The 17,055-nt window shown below is 36.8% G+C and overlaps 3 protein-coding genes across 3 annotated transcripts in view; all 3 read right to left on the bottom strand.

Annotated features, from left to right (window-relative positions):
- Positions 1-678, bottom strand: part of LOC133714360 (uncharacterized) — a 70,526-nt gene extending 69,848 nt beyond the window's left edge. The window contains exon 1 of the mRNA XM_062140460.1: positions 533-678. The gene's annotated coding sequence lies outside the window, so the exon portion shown is untranslated. The remainder of the gene's footprint in view (positions 1-532) is intronic.
- An 8,563-nt stretch (positions 679-9,241) lies between these two features.
- Positions 9,242-10,616, bottom strand: LOC133737011 (uncharacterized). Its single transcript, XM_062164670.1, has 2 exons — positions 10,260-10,616; positions 9,242-9,915 (listed from the first exon to the last, which is right to left on the bottom strand). The coding sequence occupies exons 1-2, from the start codon at positions 10,614-10,616 to the stop codon at positions 9,379-9,381; spliced, it is 894 nt and encodes a 297-aa protein (XP_062020654.1). The 3' UTR covers positions 9,242-9,378.
- A 425-nt stretch (positions 10,617-11,041) lies between these two features.
- LOC133736922 (protein ALP1-like) lies at positions 11,042-12,318 on the bottom strand. Its single transcript, XM_062164569.1, has 3 exons — positions 11,896-12,318; positions 11,596-11,821; positions 11,042-11,493 (listed from the first exon to the last, which is right to left on the bottom strand). The coding sequence occupies exons 1-3, from the start codon at positions 12,316-12,318 to the stop codon at positions 11,042-11,044; spliced, it is 1,101 nt and encodes a 366-aa protein (XP_062020553.1).
- Between the last annotated feature and the right edge of the window lie 4,737 nt (positions 12,319-17,055).

Here is a 17,055-nt window from a genome sequence, read left to right as displayed (position 1 = left end):
CTATAGTTGATTATCTATGTCATGAGAAATAAGTTGACCATGTGAAACATTCGAAGCAAATGATTTCCCATATTTTACTTTCCTTGAATATTTAATCTAAGTGAAAGCACCTAAATTAAACCTATTGAACATGCAATCATAGTCTAGAAAACTAGCTAATCAAGAACACATTCAATGCATGAAGAACAAAGAAAGGATGTCAACCAAAGTGCACAACCTAGTATGAAAAAGTCCATCTATTTGCAATCCTCCTTAATTGATTTCGACTTTTGTCCAAAGCCTTTACTACTTAAATCTAGCACCAATTACATGCATATATCCTAAGTTGGCCATCAAAGAACACATACATATAAAAGTTTTCCATAATCCAAAATCAATTAAGCAATCTCACATAAGCAACATAAAAATCAACATAAAGAAATCACAATTTTTATTCAAACATAGAAATTGGGCTTAAACTTTGCCCTTAATGTTATTGTTAACTAGAAACAAATTCCTACGAAATTAAATAAGGAAAAAGAATGAATTACACCGTGAGTTGGAGATGGAGATGGAGTGCTTGAAACGTTGAAATCTTGAATCTTGGAAGCAAGCCTTCAAGGTGGACGATGGAGGATATGATATTCCCGGCTCCTTCTTCTTCTTCTTCTTCTTACTTGAAAACGCAGAATTTTGCAACTAGAGAATGGAGAGAAAAATGGAATGGAAATGGAGAGACAAAGAAGATGAAATGGATGAAGGAATGTGTTAGAGTGAGAGGAGAAGGTGTTTATATAGGGAAGAAAAAGAAGAGTGAAATGATAAATGGAAGAAAAATAATGAAAGTGGTTTGTAAAATATGGAAAAGATGGAGTAATGATGAAATGAAAGTAAGGCATGAATGTGCAGAAGTATGGAAGTGATGATGATCTATTGGAGCAGAAAAATATATCCAAGGAAAAAGAGAAAAGCATCTAGCTTTCTTCATGTGGGTAGGAAACATGAACATGTGATGTTGAGCTGTTTTTTAGATCAGTTTCTGCCCCTTTATTCCTTCAATTATTTCTCCAACAAGCATTCCCAATTTCACTATGACCTCTTCATAAAAAATGTTCCATTATGAGTGTAGATCACCCTGGTAAAATTTCAGATTTTTATTCCATGTGGTTGGGCCGAAAATGCTGCTGGACCTCTTACAGGTCCAGTTTTCCAATTTTGCTTCTGTAGAAAATTGGGCTGATTGTTTGAAGGCCTTCCACTCAACAAAAGTTCTTGCACTCTTCATAAGAAATGATCCTTGGGCTGTCTAGAATGGATCTGGAAAGTTTCAGCTCATTTGAAGTTCATTTGGTCCGGCGGCCGCTCCTTCTTCCTTGCTTGGCTTGGTTTCTCCTAGCCGGAGTAGGAAAATGTGTAAAATTGACATTTTAGTACATTTCCATTTTTCTCCACCATTTATAGGTAAGTGTGGACCTAATGCTCATTTCACCATCATTTACTCCAATGTACCTAAGAAAATAGAAATTGAGTTAAAAATCGATTCGTTAAGGAATTAACTAAGCAAAATGTGAGGAATTAACTATTAAAATACCACATTAAAATGCTCCTATCAAATTCCCCCACACTTAGCTTTTGCTAGTCCCTTAGCAAAATCAAAAACTAACAAACCAAAAAGACTATGACACAAAACAAAGAAACCAACGAAAAAAATGACTAAGTATGGAAACAAAAACACAAAGACTCAAAGAAACCAAAAACGTAAAACACAAAGCAAAACACAAAGAAAAGAAAAAAAAAAAAAAAAAAAAAAAAAAAAAAAAAAAAAAAAAAAAAAACGTCACACATAAAAGAGTAAATTCAAAGACAAAGACCAAGATGTTGACATCACAAAGACCTCTATTGCCCTTTAACATATTGTCTCAGAAATCTCTTACTTTCACAACACCAAGATTAGCACTCAACCAAGAATCAATGTTAAGCATTCGAGAGTTAATTAAAACATATGATCCACACATACACAAGTAGGACTTGGTTGTAATAATGGTGATTGGGGTTTAGCTTAGCATGCTTCAGACAAGTATGATTCATATCCTCACAAGGTATATCCACTTTTTCTTCTCTCAGATCAAGGCAATGCTTAAAAGCTTATAATCACTCATTTATATGTGAGAGAACATATTTTAAGGCAGTCAAATAGCTCACATATATAAGAAACGAAAAGCACTTTGTGAATATAATTTTTTTCAAAAGATCTCATGAAGGATATCAACTACTTGCACGAATGGACCCAAGCCATAGGTTCAACTCTTGTAACTCATCTCCACATCAAAGGCTGTCCCATCTTAAGGATCAAGAAGGTCCTCTCAAAGGTTGTAATGGGGCTAAGGCTCAAGGTTTAAAGAAATGAAAGGTAAGGATTATCAAAGTGTCCTAAAAACCTAGTAGAGCTCATATGAATGTAGAGATCTCGAAATATTTCACCAAGGCATTGCAAAAACGTCACTTCTCCATAGAGGTAATATAAGAGGGCCAAATGTCTTCATGTTGGGCCCAATCTTCAATATAAACTTCCCTTGAACTCTAGTGAAATGGACAAAGGCCAAATTTTTCTGTAGTGGGCCTTCAATTCAAAGCAAACTCCAAAATCACTAAGTATGGGGGATGAAAGTCCATAAACATATATTTTTTTTCTTTCTTTTTCTTTTTTAGCCGTACACAATTTTTCTCTTTTCTTTTCATTTTTCACGGCTTCAACATATCTATTTCTTTATGGACAAGTCTATCCCCACACTTGAACTTTCACCTCTTCTCAATCTTCATCCTTAGCACCAAACCCATGTAGTATGTCTCAAAAGATAGCTCCACTAAGTCCTTAGAACAAAGGGTAGGGTTGTAACTATACTAAGCTTCATGGTTAAGGATTTTAAGGGTGATGAACGAAAAGGCTTAATGTAGGCTCAAAGGGGCTTATCTAGGGGGGTCCCACGACGGGCACAAATGGGGACACAAGTTTATTTGGCAATGGTGGTAATTCCTAGAGAACCTCTATCCCTTCCAGAATCAGGGCCATGTATTGATATCACGTCTCAACAAGCACAAGAGCGAATTCTAGCATTCTCTAGTCCATTAAACTTAATCTATGGCAAGCAGTCAATCAAGATGAAAGAATAATGAGATCATCAAAACATCGCCAAGAAATTAAGAATATATTTTTCATTTCACTCCAAGAAAAAGGGACATGGTTCAATTATCTCACATGGCTTTATGAATCACAACTCATCTTAACATGCTCATATTCTGTACCAAGGTCATGCAATCCATATCCACTACAAGGCACACATTTTTCATATATCTCAATTAACCAAAGAATACCATGTTTAAAATCATCTCAATGTTGTGATCCTCTTTTAGTCATGATTTCAGAGATATAGAATCATCCCAGACAGTTGAAAGGCATCCTAAGACTCAAAACAAAAACAAAAGCAACGAAATTTTTTATATTTCTGACATTTTTCGATTTTTTTGTTTTGTTTTCTTTTTATGACAAAAACTAACTACAAGCATTAATCCTTCCCCCCACACTTAAATCATACATTGTCCTCAATGTTAAACAAGTTAGAGCATGCAATGAACAATTATCATGTGAATGGAATGATTAACTCAAGAAAACCTAAAAACAAAAACTAAAAACGCAAATAACAAAGATACAATCAGAAAATAGTAATAGAGGAGATAGAGTTTAAGAGAGCAAATCTGCGTTGATGGCTCCTCCACAGCTACGGTTGAAATGGGTTGCCTCCCATGCAGCGCTTAATGTTTAAAGTCTTTCAGCCTAGACTTGTACCTCCATTTACTCCTTTGGAGGAGCGGTATGCGGGCGAGTGGCAGCCTTCTTGCTGGTTTCAGCCTTCGGAGGAGGGTTCTGATGGAGTGACATAAATAAAAAAAAAACGGGGGAGGCAAGGTTCGAAACCTTAACCTGCTACACGAAACCTTTGTCCCCAACCACTGGAGCACAAGCTGTGCTTAATATAATGTGTACAAATTTTATACTTATTATGTCATAAACGAACATAATAAAAATAAACGAGAGGCAAGGTTCGAACCTCAGACCTCTTGTACACGAACTTTACACTCAACCACTCGAGCACGGCTGCTCACGTTATTATCCATACCAATCCTTTTATTTAAACCAACTGTTTCAACTGTTTCAACAATTCGGCACAAAACATCCAAGACTGTTTCAGAAACTCGGCCCAACGTATCCAAAACTGTTACAGAAATCCGGCCCAACTCATCCAAAACTGTTTCAGAAACTCGGCCCATCAGGCCTCCACCCACAGCTACAGTGATGCCTTGATCCGAGACAGGCCCAAGTACGGCCCACTTGTGTCACGGCTTATCCCTTCCGTGATTTACGACAGTCAAATCTGCTTTCGGCTACAGCTGTCCGCCACAGCGCCTCGAGATTCCCTCGGTCCCCTTACACGCTCTCCACGCGCCAACAACTTTTCCGGGTTTCAGGGCGACTTTAATCCAACGCGTAGAATGAATCACAGGAATCGTCCATCCAACGGTGGAGATCTGCTCACCTCGCTCTATAAATAGGTGCATTCTGAGGGCACAACTGTTCACTCCAAAGGAACGAAAATCTCTCCTGAGTTCCAGCCCCTCTCTCCCAACTCTTCAGCTTTTCCTCTTCTTTCAAAACTCAAAATATTTCTTCTTCGATTCAATCCTTCTCTTCTGATCTTCTCTCCCATCTAATTGATTCAATCCCATCTTTCCTCTGAACTTTCAGATCTCCAACACACCATCATCATCCTTAATCCCTTTAACAACAACTCCTTCAAACACTTGACAACTTTACTCTTCGATCTTCACATCCCCTCAACCCATCACCATGGAACCACGAACTCTGCAACTGATGGAGCTACAAACCCAGCAACAAATCGAGGATGGAGGAAACAACCAAGCAGCCGGGAGTAATGCCAACACAGATTTCTGGCGAAGCCGTGCCAGGTGGGTTCCTACTCCAGATCAAATAAGGATCCTCAAGGATCTTTACTACGACAAGGGAGTTAAGCGCCCAACTACAGAGCATATTCACGAGATCTGTCTCCAGCTGAACCAGTATGGACATGTTGAGGGCAAGAACATTTATTTTTGGTTCCAGAATGTCAGGGCTCGAGAGAAGCAGATGAAGAGGTGCAATCAGGCTGCTCAAGTGCCCATGGGAACTAGTTCTCCTGGTACTGGTGGATCCATTGATCTCAATTTTGGGTCCACTGGTTCTACTGGTGCTGGTGGATCCATCGACATCAATTTTGGGCCAGCTGGTGGATCCATTGACATCAATTTTGGGTCCACTAGTTCTACTGATGATGGTAGATCCATTAATCTCAACTTTGGTTCCACCGATTCTACTGGTAATGAAGGATTTCTTGATTTAAATTTTGTTTCATATTCTTCCTCACACTTCAACACTAATACCAGTACAACTCTTTTGGCACAACAGGAGGACAAACATCCCTGCAACAACGAGGAGGAGATCACCAGGAGATTGAAACTCTTCCATTGTTCCCCATGCATGGTGAGGACATCTTGGGCATCATGAAGACTACTTCCGAGGGAGGTAGCGGTTATGGCGGTGGCTCTCACATTTCCCTTGAGCTCAGCCTCAACTCCTACAGAGATGCAGACATGGCTTAGTATAGAGTATTATTATTATTATTATTATTATTATTTTTTTTTTTTTTTTTGTAAATAGCTGAAATTAATAAGACTGAATGAATGCATTTTTTTTTTTTTTTTTTTTTTTTTTTTTAAATTTTTTTTTTTTTATTATTATTATTTTTTTTTTTTGTAAAAAGCTGAATTTAATAAGACTGAATGAATGCATTTTATTTTATTTTTATTTTTATTTTTATTTTATTTTTATTTTATTTTTATTATTATTAAAAAATATAGGACTCAAAAATATTTATAGGACACAAAATGAAAGACAAAAATATTTATAGGATTCAAAATGAAAGACAAAAATATAAATCCCTTCCCCCACACTTAAATATTGCATTATCCTCAATGTAATCAATTAAAAGCATGCAATGAAATAAGTAAGCATATAGGGATGGAATTTACGAAAATAACTACTAAAACAAAAAGAAAATGGAGGAGTAAAAGGGGAAGAGAAAGCAAATCTGATTATATTCTGAATTGGGTTGCCTCCCAAGCAGCGCTTGTATTTTACGTCTTGCAGCCAGACGGTACCTACATTAAATAAAGTTAGTAACTTAATATTAACAAAGAAATACAAAAAAAATAAACAAGTAACTATGAATTACAAACTACAAGTATAATTTACAAGTATTTTGTACATAAGACACAAGTTAAGTACACAAGTGAGTATAAAACGTAAAAAGTATTTTTACAAGTATAAAGTGTGAAACAACAAAATAATTTACACGTAAAGAGTATGTACAAGTATTTCTTTTGTTATAAACATTATTGATATCAAATCTAATTCCAAGCGGTAAATCAAGTGGACGTGCGGCCCAAGTATAGTCGTCTAGACACAAAGTCCCTCCTACATCCGTTGGGCAACCTTACTGAAATGGCCAGGTAGGGGAGGGTGAACACGAGAGGAAAAATCCATTTTGGCATGAGCTAAGCCCATTTATAAGCACTTCTGGATTCAAAAACCCGTCATGAACGTTATCCCCTTCCTAGACACCATCTCACATAGGATATTCTTACTAGGATGTAAAAGGTCCTAAGTGTGTTAGACAGTTCAATGAATGTTAATAAAGGCCGCCCTCAACCTTAAGGGACCTGAACTAGGTACCAATAAGGGGTTTAGGCCAATATTAATAAACACGACTTCACCTATTCCTTCTTTAATTTACAACTCACAATTAAACTCGTATCCAACAATAAAAAAAAACAACCTAGTTAATTTAAACTAAGTATCAAACAGTTTATATACAACAATTATAAACAAAAACAAGTGATTTTTCAATCCCCGGCAACGGCGCCAAAAATTGATACGCTCAAAGCAAGCGCATAATTTAACCCTGAAAACATCGTTAGTAGTATAAGCAAATAGGGATCGTTCTATTCCGGGGATTGAGGGTACACCTGTCATTGTCAAAAAATAAATAAAGAATTAAAATAATAAAGTAAAAAGTATTATGTACAAAAATAAAATAAAGAATAAAAATATATACAAGTTAATATAAAAAGGGGGGTTTTGAGATTATAGAATTGGAATTAAAATTAAATGAAATAAAGAAAGTGTAAAAACACATATACAAGGGTGGAACACAAGAAACAAAGATCAAAACTACAATCATATGAATGAAATCCAATTACAATTCCTATAGTTGATTATCTATGTCATGAGAAATAAGTTGACCATGTGAAACATTCGAAGCAAATGATTTCCCATATTTTACTTTCCTTGAATATTTAATCTAAGTGAAAGCACCTAAATTAAACCTATTGAACATGCAATCATAGTCTAGAAAACTAGCTAATCAAGAACACATTCAATGCATGAAGAACAAAGAAAGGATGTCAACCAAAGTGCACAACCTAGTATGAAAAAGTCCATCTATTTGCAATCCTCCTTAATTGATTTCGACTTTTGTCCAAAGCCTTTACTACTTAAATCTAGCACCAATTACATGCATATATCCTAAGTTGGCCATCAAAGAACACATACATATAAAAGTTTTCCATAATCCAAAATCAATTAAGCAATCTCACATAAGCAACATAAAAATCAACATAAAGAAATCACAATTTTTATTCAAACATAGAAATTGGGCTTAAACTTTGCCCTTAATGTTATTGTTAACTAGAAACAAATTCCTACGAAATTAAATAAGGAAAAAGAATGAATTACACCGTGAGTTGGAGATGGAGATGGAGTGCTTGAAACGTTGAAATCTTGAATCTTGGAAGCAAGCCTTCAAGGTGGACGATGGAGGATATGATATTCCCGGCTCCTTCTTCTTCTTCTTCTTCTTACTTGAAAACGCAGAATTTTGCAACTAGAGAATGGAGAGAAAAATGGAATGGAAATGGAGAGACAAAGAAGATGAAATGGATGAAGGAATGTGTTAGAGTGAGAGGAGAAGGTGTTTATATAGGGAAGAAAAAGAAGAGTGAAATGATAAATGGAAGAAAAATAATGAAAGTGGTTTGTAAAATATGGAAAAGATGGAGTAATGATGAAATGAAAGTAAGGCATGAATGTGCAGAAGTATGGAAGTGATGATGATCTATTGGAGCAGAAAAATATATCCAAGGAAAAAGAGAAAAGCATCTAGCTTTCTTCATGTGGGTAGGAAACATGAACATGTGATGTTGAGCTGTTTTTTAGATCAGTTTCTGCCCCTTTATTCCTTCAATTATTTCTCCAACAAGCATTCCCAATTTCACTATGACCTCTTCATAAAAAATGTTCCATTATGAGTGTAGATCACCCTGGTAAAATTTCAGATTTTTATTCCATGTGGTTGGGCCGAAAATGCTGCTGGACCTCTTACAGGTCCAGTTTTCCAGTTTTGCTTCTGTAGAAAATTGGGCTGATTGTTTGAAGGCCTTCCACTCAACAAAAGTTCTTGCACTCTTCATAAGAAATGATCCTTGGGCTGTCTAGAATGGATCTGGAAAGTTTCAGCTCATTTGAAGTTCATTTGGTCCGGCGGCCGCTCCTTCTTCCTTGCTTGGCTTGGTTTCTCCTAGCCGGAGTAGGAAAATGTGTAAAATTGACATTTTAGTACATTTCCATTTTTCTCCACCATTTATAGGTAAGTGTGGACCTAATGCTCATTTCACCATCATTTACTCCAATGTACCTAAGAAAATAGAAATTGAGTTAAAAATCGATTCGTTAAGGAATTAACTAAGCAAAATGTGAGGAATTAACTATTAAAATACCACATTAAAATGCTCCTATCACACAGCCAAGGGTACTCAAGCAATGATTTTCACCATTGTACCGGCATTACAATGATTTTCTGCTATGGTGCTACCCCAATATAGTGGTCTGACTTCTGAGCAACAAATACAATACAACTCAAAATCTTACAAAAGTAAACAAAACTCAGATGAACTCATGAACATCTGTAGTACTTACCTGGACAATCTTTTTGCAAATGCTGAAGCTCAAGCCTTCTTAATTTCATTGTTGTTGTTCCTCCTACCAACATAATCAATGATCAACGATACTCCAGCAAAATAGATAATAGCCTTACATTGATAAGAAGTTCAAAATAGATCAGTCTTTTATAAAAGTTCAAAATATCTAGATCATTACTTGAGTCATCATGCTGTCCTAGGATCAAAACAAAAGAAAACTCAAGCCAACATTAATCTCCAGCATCCATCTCTCTAATGGCCAAGAAGTTTATGAATCCATTGACTTTTGAGGTTGTCTGGCAAACTGAACAAGAGGTCAATTTTGGAGTCATCACCAATAATTGCAGCAGCAGCTTCTATTACATCATAGTCATTTATGCCTTCAATTTTCATAAGCTCCTCCACAAGCTTACCTCTTCTTTCTGATGTTACATGCTCATTCATGAGTACTCCCTGCATTGTCTCCAAGTGTGCCTTGGTCACGTCCACAAAGGAGCGTAATGTGCTAGCCATGTCTCCCAAACATTGAGAATCAGCATCTCGTGCTCGCTTCCTAGTTCGAGCTGAAGGTGGGTTTGCAGAATTACGGGTAACAGATGAAGGAACTGTGATTTCATCCAAACCATTTTCTTCAATGTCAGCATAGTTATTCTCATTGTTGAGATCTTCATCTGCTTCAGCTGGTCCTTCAGCTCCTAATCCATTTGCACGGTCTCTGCCAAAGGCTTCTATCAAGCTATCATAATGAATGAATGGTTTCATTCTCAGTCCTTTTGCATCCTTATGAACCTGTCACATGCAATTAGATGTTAATGCAATTTGGGCTTTGATAACTACTAAAATATGCTTGCTGTCCAAAATAGAGTAAATGTATTGTACTACTGCAGTTGAGTAAAAACCAGGAACATAAAGACATAATTCATATGCATAATCATATATAAGTTGAGAAATTGGGAGTATGTTCACGTAAAGTAAGTTAGGTAATTAAAACCTCAATTCTTTTACAAAACTTTCCATAGCACAGCAAGTTAGGCAATTAATATTAGAAGTAGCTTAATTGATCATGAACAATTCAATTGCATTTGATACCAATTTCAAAGAAAGAATCTGCAAATAACTTCAACACAACTTACTTTAACCCAATCATCAAACACTTGTTTTTCACACACCACCATTTTTTCTTCATGGTTCCATGAGAATCCACTTGAGTTAGAAAGCATGTCGTAGATGGCAAGTGTTTGTTTCTTCAATGTCTTCAAACGAGACTCAATGTGGGGGTTTGCCTTAAGCCCACAGTTTGGTAGCTTTTGCTCTATAATCTGTTCAAGTTTACCCAAGTACCCAGACCTAAAGCCATTGTCAACCTTCCAATAGCCACCAACACATATCTCTGTTAGCGCCTCAACTGGAGCCACATCTTCACGAGGGGTCCAGTTGTGTGATGGCTGATCTGGTTGTTTTCTTCTACGAGTGGAATTTGCTGAACTCATCCTAAGTACATATACATATTTATCAGCAATAAATTTAAGGACAATGATCAAAGTTTCTAACTAAAATTCATTCCAACTTACGAGCAATATAAAAGAAATATGCATTGAAAACCAACCAGCAATATAACATTCTAAAGCATTAATAGCCAACCAGAATATAACATTCCAAAGCATTAATAGCCAACCAGCAATATAAAAGAAATATGTGTTGAGAACCAACCAGCAATATAACTGAAATTCATTCCAAAGTTTCTAACCAGCAAATACGAAGTCGTACAAAATAATTCTGATTTCAAATCAACCACTGACATAAAGTTTCATACAAAACAACTAACACAACATTAGAACAAAACAACAAAAAAGCCAACTGAAACAGAAAAAGGACATGCAACTGATCTTCTAAAGAAAAAGACAGTTTCTCATCTTCAATTCCTACTTGCTCTCCATTCGTTGAACATAGCTGTTGCTAAATCTTTCCTCCAATTATTCCATTGTTCAGATGAGTCAATACTACTGATAATATCATCTTCATCATGATTGTCATCTTCAAATTGATTTGGCAACTGATTTTCTAATGGATCAACAGCCATTTCTCTTCTTATAAGGTTGTGAAGTAGGCAGCATGCAGTAATAATTCGACATTGTGTCTTCACAGAAAAAAATGAAGGGCTTCTTAGAATTGCCCAACGTAACTTGAGTAACCCAAAACACCTCTCTATCACATTCCTAGCAGATGAGTGCTTCATATTAAAATATTCTTCAGCAGAGGTAGGTTGGTGTCCTTCTCTCCAATCATTCAAATGATATCGCTGCCCTCTATATGGGGCAAGAAATCCTTCCCCATTTGGATATCCAGCATCAACAAGATAATAATGTCCTATAGAATACACTAAATTATTAATGATGCTGCAAAAAGTTAAAAGAAAATAGAAAACCAAGGACTTAAGGACAACACATAATTAATTTCACTTCATCTCACCATGAGGAACTCTCAAACCATGTCTCCGACTAATGGCATCACGAAGGACTCGCGAATCTGCAGCAGAACCCTCCCAACCCGGTAACACATAAATGAATTGCATATCTTGAGAGCATACTCCCAAAACATTTGTAGCAATTTCATTCTTCCTAGATCGATACCTAGGCTTGTCAACTTCTGGTACATGTACTCTAATGTATGTCCCATCTAATGCTCCAAGGCAATTCTAAAAGAATAAAACACTTAGAATTTTTTCTGTTTTCAGTTCAAGTTAATAAGAAAAATCATGTTTTTATGTACCTTAAAAAACTTCCACCTCTCATCAGTTGAGTTCTCAGCCACTGGTTCTGGTGTTTTCAATAACTGTCCTTGTAGACATAATATTGCCTTTAAAACTGCATTGAAGTATCTGCTAATAGTTTCCCCTGAACGTAAAAACTTGTCTTGTATGACTCTGTTCTTTTTATGGTGTGCAAGTATGTTCAAGAACATAGCTACCATTTCATCAACAGAAACATTTCTTGTATCTCGCAGTCTACCAGATGTGCGTATCATGGAGCACAACTTGTTAAATGTGTACCTATCCATCCGAAGCTCATTTATACATCTTACATCACTCACATACACCGTGCGTTGAAAGTTTCCAACTCTTGAAAAAGCATCGTAGATAGATTTTGATTTCAATCGGTACTTACGATAATGTCGTTCAGCAATGATATACATGATAACGTATATCATAACGACAAAATTAAATAAATCCTTAGTATTTTCCAACATTAGTAGAATCTTTTTAGTCTTTGGCAAGATTCTGCGAGCCATAGCTGCATACCAAAATTTTTTATACAATTAAATTATGGACAACGTAAATGTATAAACTAGAGTACCAATAGCATATAACTTAGCAAGACAAACCAATAACACTAACATACATTAATATGCAATACACTTGTGCAAAGAACAAGCAGATAATCAGTTATGCATGTTACACGTTCATATTTGTATATTTGATTTGATTTGTTTAAGGGGAAAAAAAAAACAAGCAGTACAATCTGGCTATTCAAATGCACCATGAAAAGTAAGGCCTCGTTTGTTTCTGATATCAGATCACTCTTATGTTTCCCCTGGTTTATTCAAACATAAATCTCGTTTCCCCTGGTTTATGTTTCAAAATGGACTTCCAGCTCCTAATGATTTTGTTACAATTGTAGGCTGACATATACCAGGAAGAGAAAGATATTGTTGATTTCAGTTTCATGCTCTAGAAATTGTTGAATGCTCTTGCTGAGCTAGAGGAGTTAAAACCAGCAGTTAAACAGAAGATCAATGAGATAAACAGAGGAAATGCATATCCAAACAGCGGGCATGATCACCAAACTGGGGAAAGTATACCTCGTAGATCTCATAAAAAGAAAGTTGAAAGTGTGGGGACTTGTAGCAGTAAAGAAGGACACCAAAGTTTCCCTTTGGTCTCCGTGGTAACAAGAGATTAAAGAAAGGTGATATTAAAGCTCAGAAATGGGGATATATGGACTCAATGATATATGTTCATTGAACTAGGTTTAGCCTCATCTATCCGGGAAATATAGGAAAGACCTTCAATCCAAACCATTATCTAGTGTTCGGGTATTATCAGTTGAGTGATAGCTAATTTCAATTTTCACTTCCCCAACTATATACATATTTGGACCTTACAAATCCCAAAGCACATGCTACAATTGAGTTTTGATTGCATATGTGCTCAACTGTTCTACTTAATTACATATATATGGATATAATTGGACCTTAAAAATCCCAGTGCAGATTTTACAATTGAGCTTGATTGCTCAAGTGTTCAACTTTCTAAATTACATATCAGTTCTGTCTCTATTGCAGACTCCTACAAATTCAAAACTAACATGAGCAATATAGCACAAGAACAACCTTTGAATACCCTAGAGGATCAAAATTGTAAGGGCTTGCAATCAAGCAGAACAAATTAGGGGAAAATTACAATGGATCAGAACAATTGAAATAACCCAAAATTCATAATTCCAACTTATAGCATCCATCATACATAACCAAAATCAAGCACAAACAAAACAAACCCACAATCAAACAGAGAAAAGAATCTATTCTATTCTATTTCCATCAATTGGGTATTCCAGAAAACCAATCCTCAAACTTGGGTTCACTACTTCACTTTACCTTCTCCATTACTTAACAAACCCCATCACAACACACAAACAACAGAATCAAAAATACCCTTTTCTAGTCCTCATCAACCAAACAATTCTCAGTTCGTACACAAATATAAACACACCAAAGTACACTAAGAGAACCCAATCATATTATGAACAAGATTAGAGAATTGGAGCCTGACCTTTGATTACTTGGGAGAGAGAAAGCTGATTGCAGAGTGAGCGAGCCGAATGAAAGCTGAAGAAGACGAAGAAACAAATCATATACCCAATCAAAAAAAAACATAGGTAATGGATTTATATATCATACATACCTGAATGAAAGTTGTTGTGCGAGACTGATGAGAGAATGAAGATAATTCGGTTCATATCCTCTGATAACTTTTTGGAATGCGTGAGTGTGTAAGTGGTGAAAGAGGCGCGAAATAGAGGGCGCGAAATTGAGGCGCGAAGGCATGAGCGTGAAAGAGGCTCAGTATTCAAAGACATTCTGATGGGTAAAATTGGCAATAGCGTATTTGGGCTGGGGTATTATTGTCCAAAATTATTGCAATTAATGCTGGGAAATGGGATGGGAAACTCAATCCCATGAAGTTTGAGTGGAAGGAGTTTACCCCCAACTTTCCTCTCTGTCAGGAAAGTGCTTCCAAATTTTGTGGTTACCAAACAAAGGAAAGGAAAGACTTTCCTTTCCTGATGCCTCAAATCCATGAACCAAACATGGCCTTAGAGTAATCGAATAGGGTTTTTTCTCCCTTTCTGTACCTAGTCGACTTTCGCTGTTTCCAATTCAGATTCGTCCGGTGGTGGCCAGCAGTGTTGACCTTTGGTCGCGCTGCTGTCTCATGGCTGCTGCCGAAAGGGTGATGATGCTTCCTAAGGCTAGGTTCCCAAGATGGCTATGCTCGGAGGCCTGACGGTGGTGTTCCGGCTTGAATCTATTTTCGCTGCTCTGTGGCAAGTAAAGTCCGCGGTGTTGGTTTTCGATTCGTAGTCAAACGCGCGTGGGCAAGGCTTTTCTAGGCGTTAGCAGCGAAGCTCCTCTGTTGGTGGAGTCAAGGTGGAGGACGGTGGGTCGCCTTGTTCTGATAGCGGTGACGGCAGATGTAGTCTGGTGTTCCTGACAGAGCTGCACGGAGGGCTGAGGCAGGATAGTTGGGCTTGTTGTTGGGCTTCATTGGGTCACAGCCACCATTGGACCATTTGGGCTGCTATTTAGATAGATTTTTTTCTTTTTAACAATTCCCTACTTTTTAAGAGAGATATGCACTGTTTTTTGTTTTTTTTCGTGCCTATTTTGCTATGTCTTGTGTCATGGCAAATAGACTCGCTTTTTCTAAGTGAGCACTGGTTGTATAATGAGTGGTCTATCCTTATGTATCATCGTGGTACCACCACAACTTCTTGTCTGTCTAACAAATAGCAGCGGAAGGATATGTAATGGCCATTTTGGTTTGAGATCAGTATATTGACTATGCCTTCATTCAAAAAAAAAAAAAAAAACCCTACTAAAAGAGGCTACATTCTTCAACCATATGCACCAAAAGATATACGAGTCAATAAGTCATAATAGGAAACTATCTGATGATCTCACACTAACTTCATAATTGTGAAAAATAACTTATTTGGGAATGCATAGTATCTTGACGAACAGCTAGGATGATATGGAGCCAAAATGCAAAAGTATTAATTAAGTGGTTGATATCTAATATCAAATTAAGATGGTGATGACTGGTTATCCATTTTGAAAGTTTATTTCCTTTCTTTGTGGGTGTTCATTGTTAAAAATGGTCAGAGTGTAGATTTGAGAGAACTAACTCAATTTGAGAACCTTCAGCGGCAAAGGAATAAATTCATTAAGAAAACGGGTTAATTGGAGTTGAGGCACTTTTTTCTGTAATTGTACGGCAGCACAATTTGATGGGCGGAGACATGATTAAAACTCAAATAGCTCTAGCCCCATGTCTGAGTAGGCGAGAGTGCGAGACTAGGCCCAGAGTGCTCCGAAGGAAAATTCCCAGAAAGTTTCGTGTTGTGTCTCCGATCGGCAGCTCCTTGCTTTGTGCATGGCATGGATTGGTATATACATAGCATCTGAATAGAGGCTTGGCAAGTTGTTTGCGGCGTGGGAGTTAATAATACACGAGTTGTAGTAAAGGAGAAGACTATTGCGGCCAGCAGTACGTACGTGATGGTTGAGGGTTTCGGCATGTAGATCGATATAGTGGAAATGATGGGTGTGTAATGAAGAATAGAGAATTATACATAAGCAGGGCATGAGACAAACATGGCAGAGGAGGCTAGGCGAGGAAGCCTGGAGTTTCTTCCCCGACAACAATGATACCATTGTTTCTAATGAGGGGTTTGAGTCTATTGAAGGCTCTATACATTGGAAGGAATCTTTTGTTTCTAATAAGGGTTTGAGTCTTTTTCGTGACTCGTGAGTAGCATCCTTGGCCTAACCAAAAGAAAAACTTGTAAAGCTAACATTTACGCAATAAGAGTTTGATAGTTTGATACTGTGCCAAATATATATATATATATAATTTTTTTTTTCTCTCTTTTTTGCTTAAAAAACTATATCCCCGGCAGTCTGCTATCCGTAAAAGTATATTGTGCACCAGAAGACCTAAAATCTGTGGATCTCCCATAATTTCCATTGAAGCTCTAATTTCACAGCATCAATTCAATTCCATGTCCGTTTCCTTGTACTCGTACAAGGTATTCTTTGCTATCGTTATTCCTGTGTGGAGCTGTCCTTTAGTAAGTTCAGGGTTTAGGGATTGTTTTCCACAAAGGTGGAGGCGGAGAATTAGAAAAGAGATATTCAATCAACCAAGCAAAGAACCTAGACCACCCTTGTTTAAAGGTAGAAAAGAACATGAAAGAGGCGATCAGAATGGTACTGATTATAATCCTAAGTTTCCAGACACATCACGAGCAAGGGGTGGAGGTTTAGGGTTTTCAAGTGTAAAAATAGGGTTTAGGGAAAACATCATAAATGAAAGAGTGTTGCTTGGGGAGCTTGGCGATAAGTCGGTTGTGTGCATGAATGTTTGAATCCAAATGCAGAACCATGAAACAAAACAAAAAAATAATTTTAAAACAAGTTTTTGATTGCCAAATCATATTACTACAAAATGGTCATCAACATTAATCAACTCCTAGATATACTGTTTGATCAAAAAAAAAAAATTCGTAGATATACTGACTAGTACCAAAAAAATCTCATACTAAAAGCACTAACAAAAGAACTTAATTTCGCTACTCTTGAAAAAAAACT

This window comes from Rosa rugosa, chromosome 1 (genome assembly GCF_958449725.1).
Source record: "Rosa rugosa chromosome 1, drRosRugo1.1, whole genome shotgun sequence".
In the NCBI taxonomy this organism is placed as follows: domain Eukaryota; kingdom Viridiplantae; phylum Streptophyta; class Magnoliopsida; order Rosales; family Rosaceae; genus Rosa; species Rosa rugosa.
Note: the sequence above shows the minus strand (reverse complement) of the source record. Positions and strands in the feature narration are given on the sequence as shown.

Coding starts and splice junctions, on each gene's coding strand:
- LOC133737011 (XM_062164670.1), bottom strand. CDS start 10,616: ATGAGTTCAGCAAATTCCACTCGTAGAAGAAAACAACCAGATCAGCCA. Junction 9,916..10,259: donor TGTTTGATGATTGGGTTAAA/GTAAGTTGTGTT, acceptor TGCATGTGACAG/GTTCATAAGGATGCAAAAGG.
- LOC133736922 (XM_062164569.1), bottom strand. CDS start 12,318: ATGTATATCATTGCTGAACGACATTATCGTAAGTACCGATTGAAATCA. Junction 11,822..11,895: donor AGAGGTGGAAGTTTTTTAAG/GTACATAAAAAC, acceptor TTATTCTTTTAG/AATTGCCTTGGAGCATTAGA. Junction 11,494..11,595: donor TGGTTTGAGAGTTCCTCATG/GTGAGATGAAGT, acceptor TGTATTCTATAG/GACATTATTATCTTGTTGAT.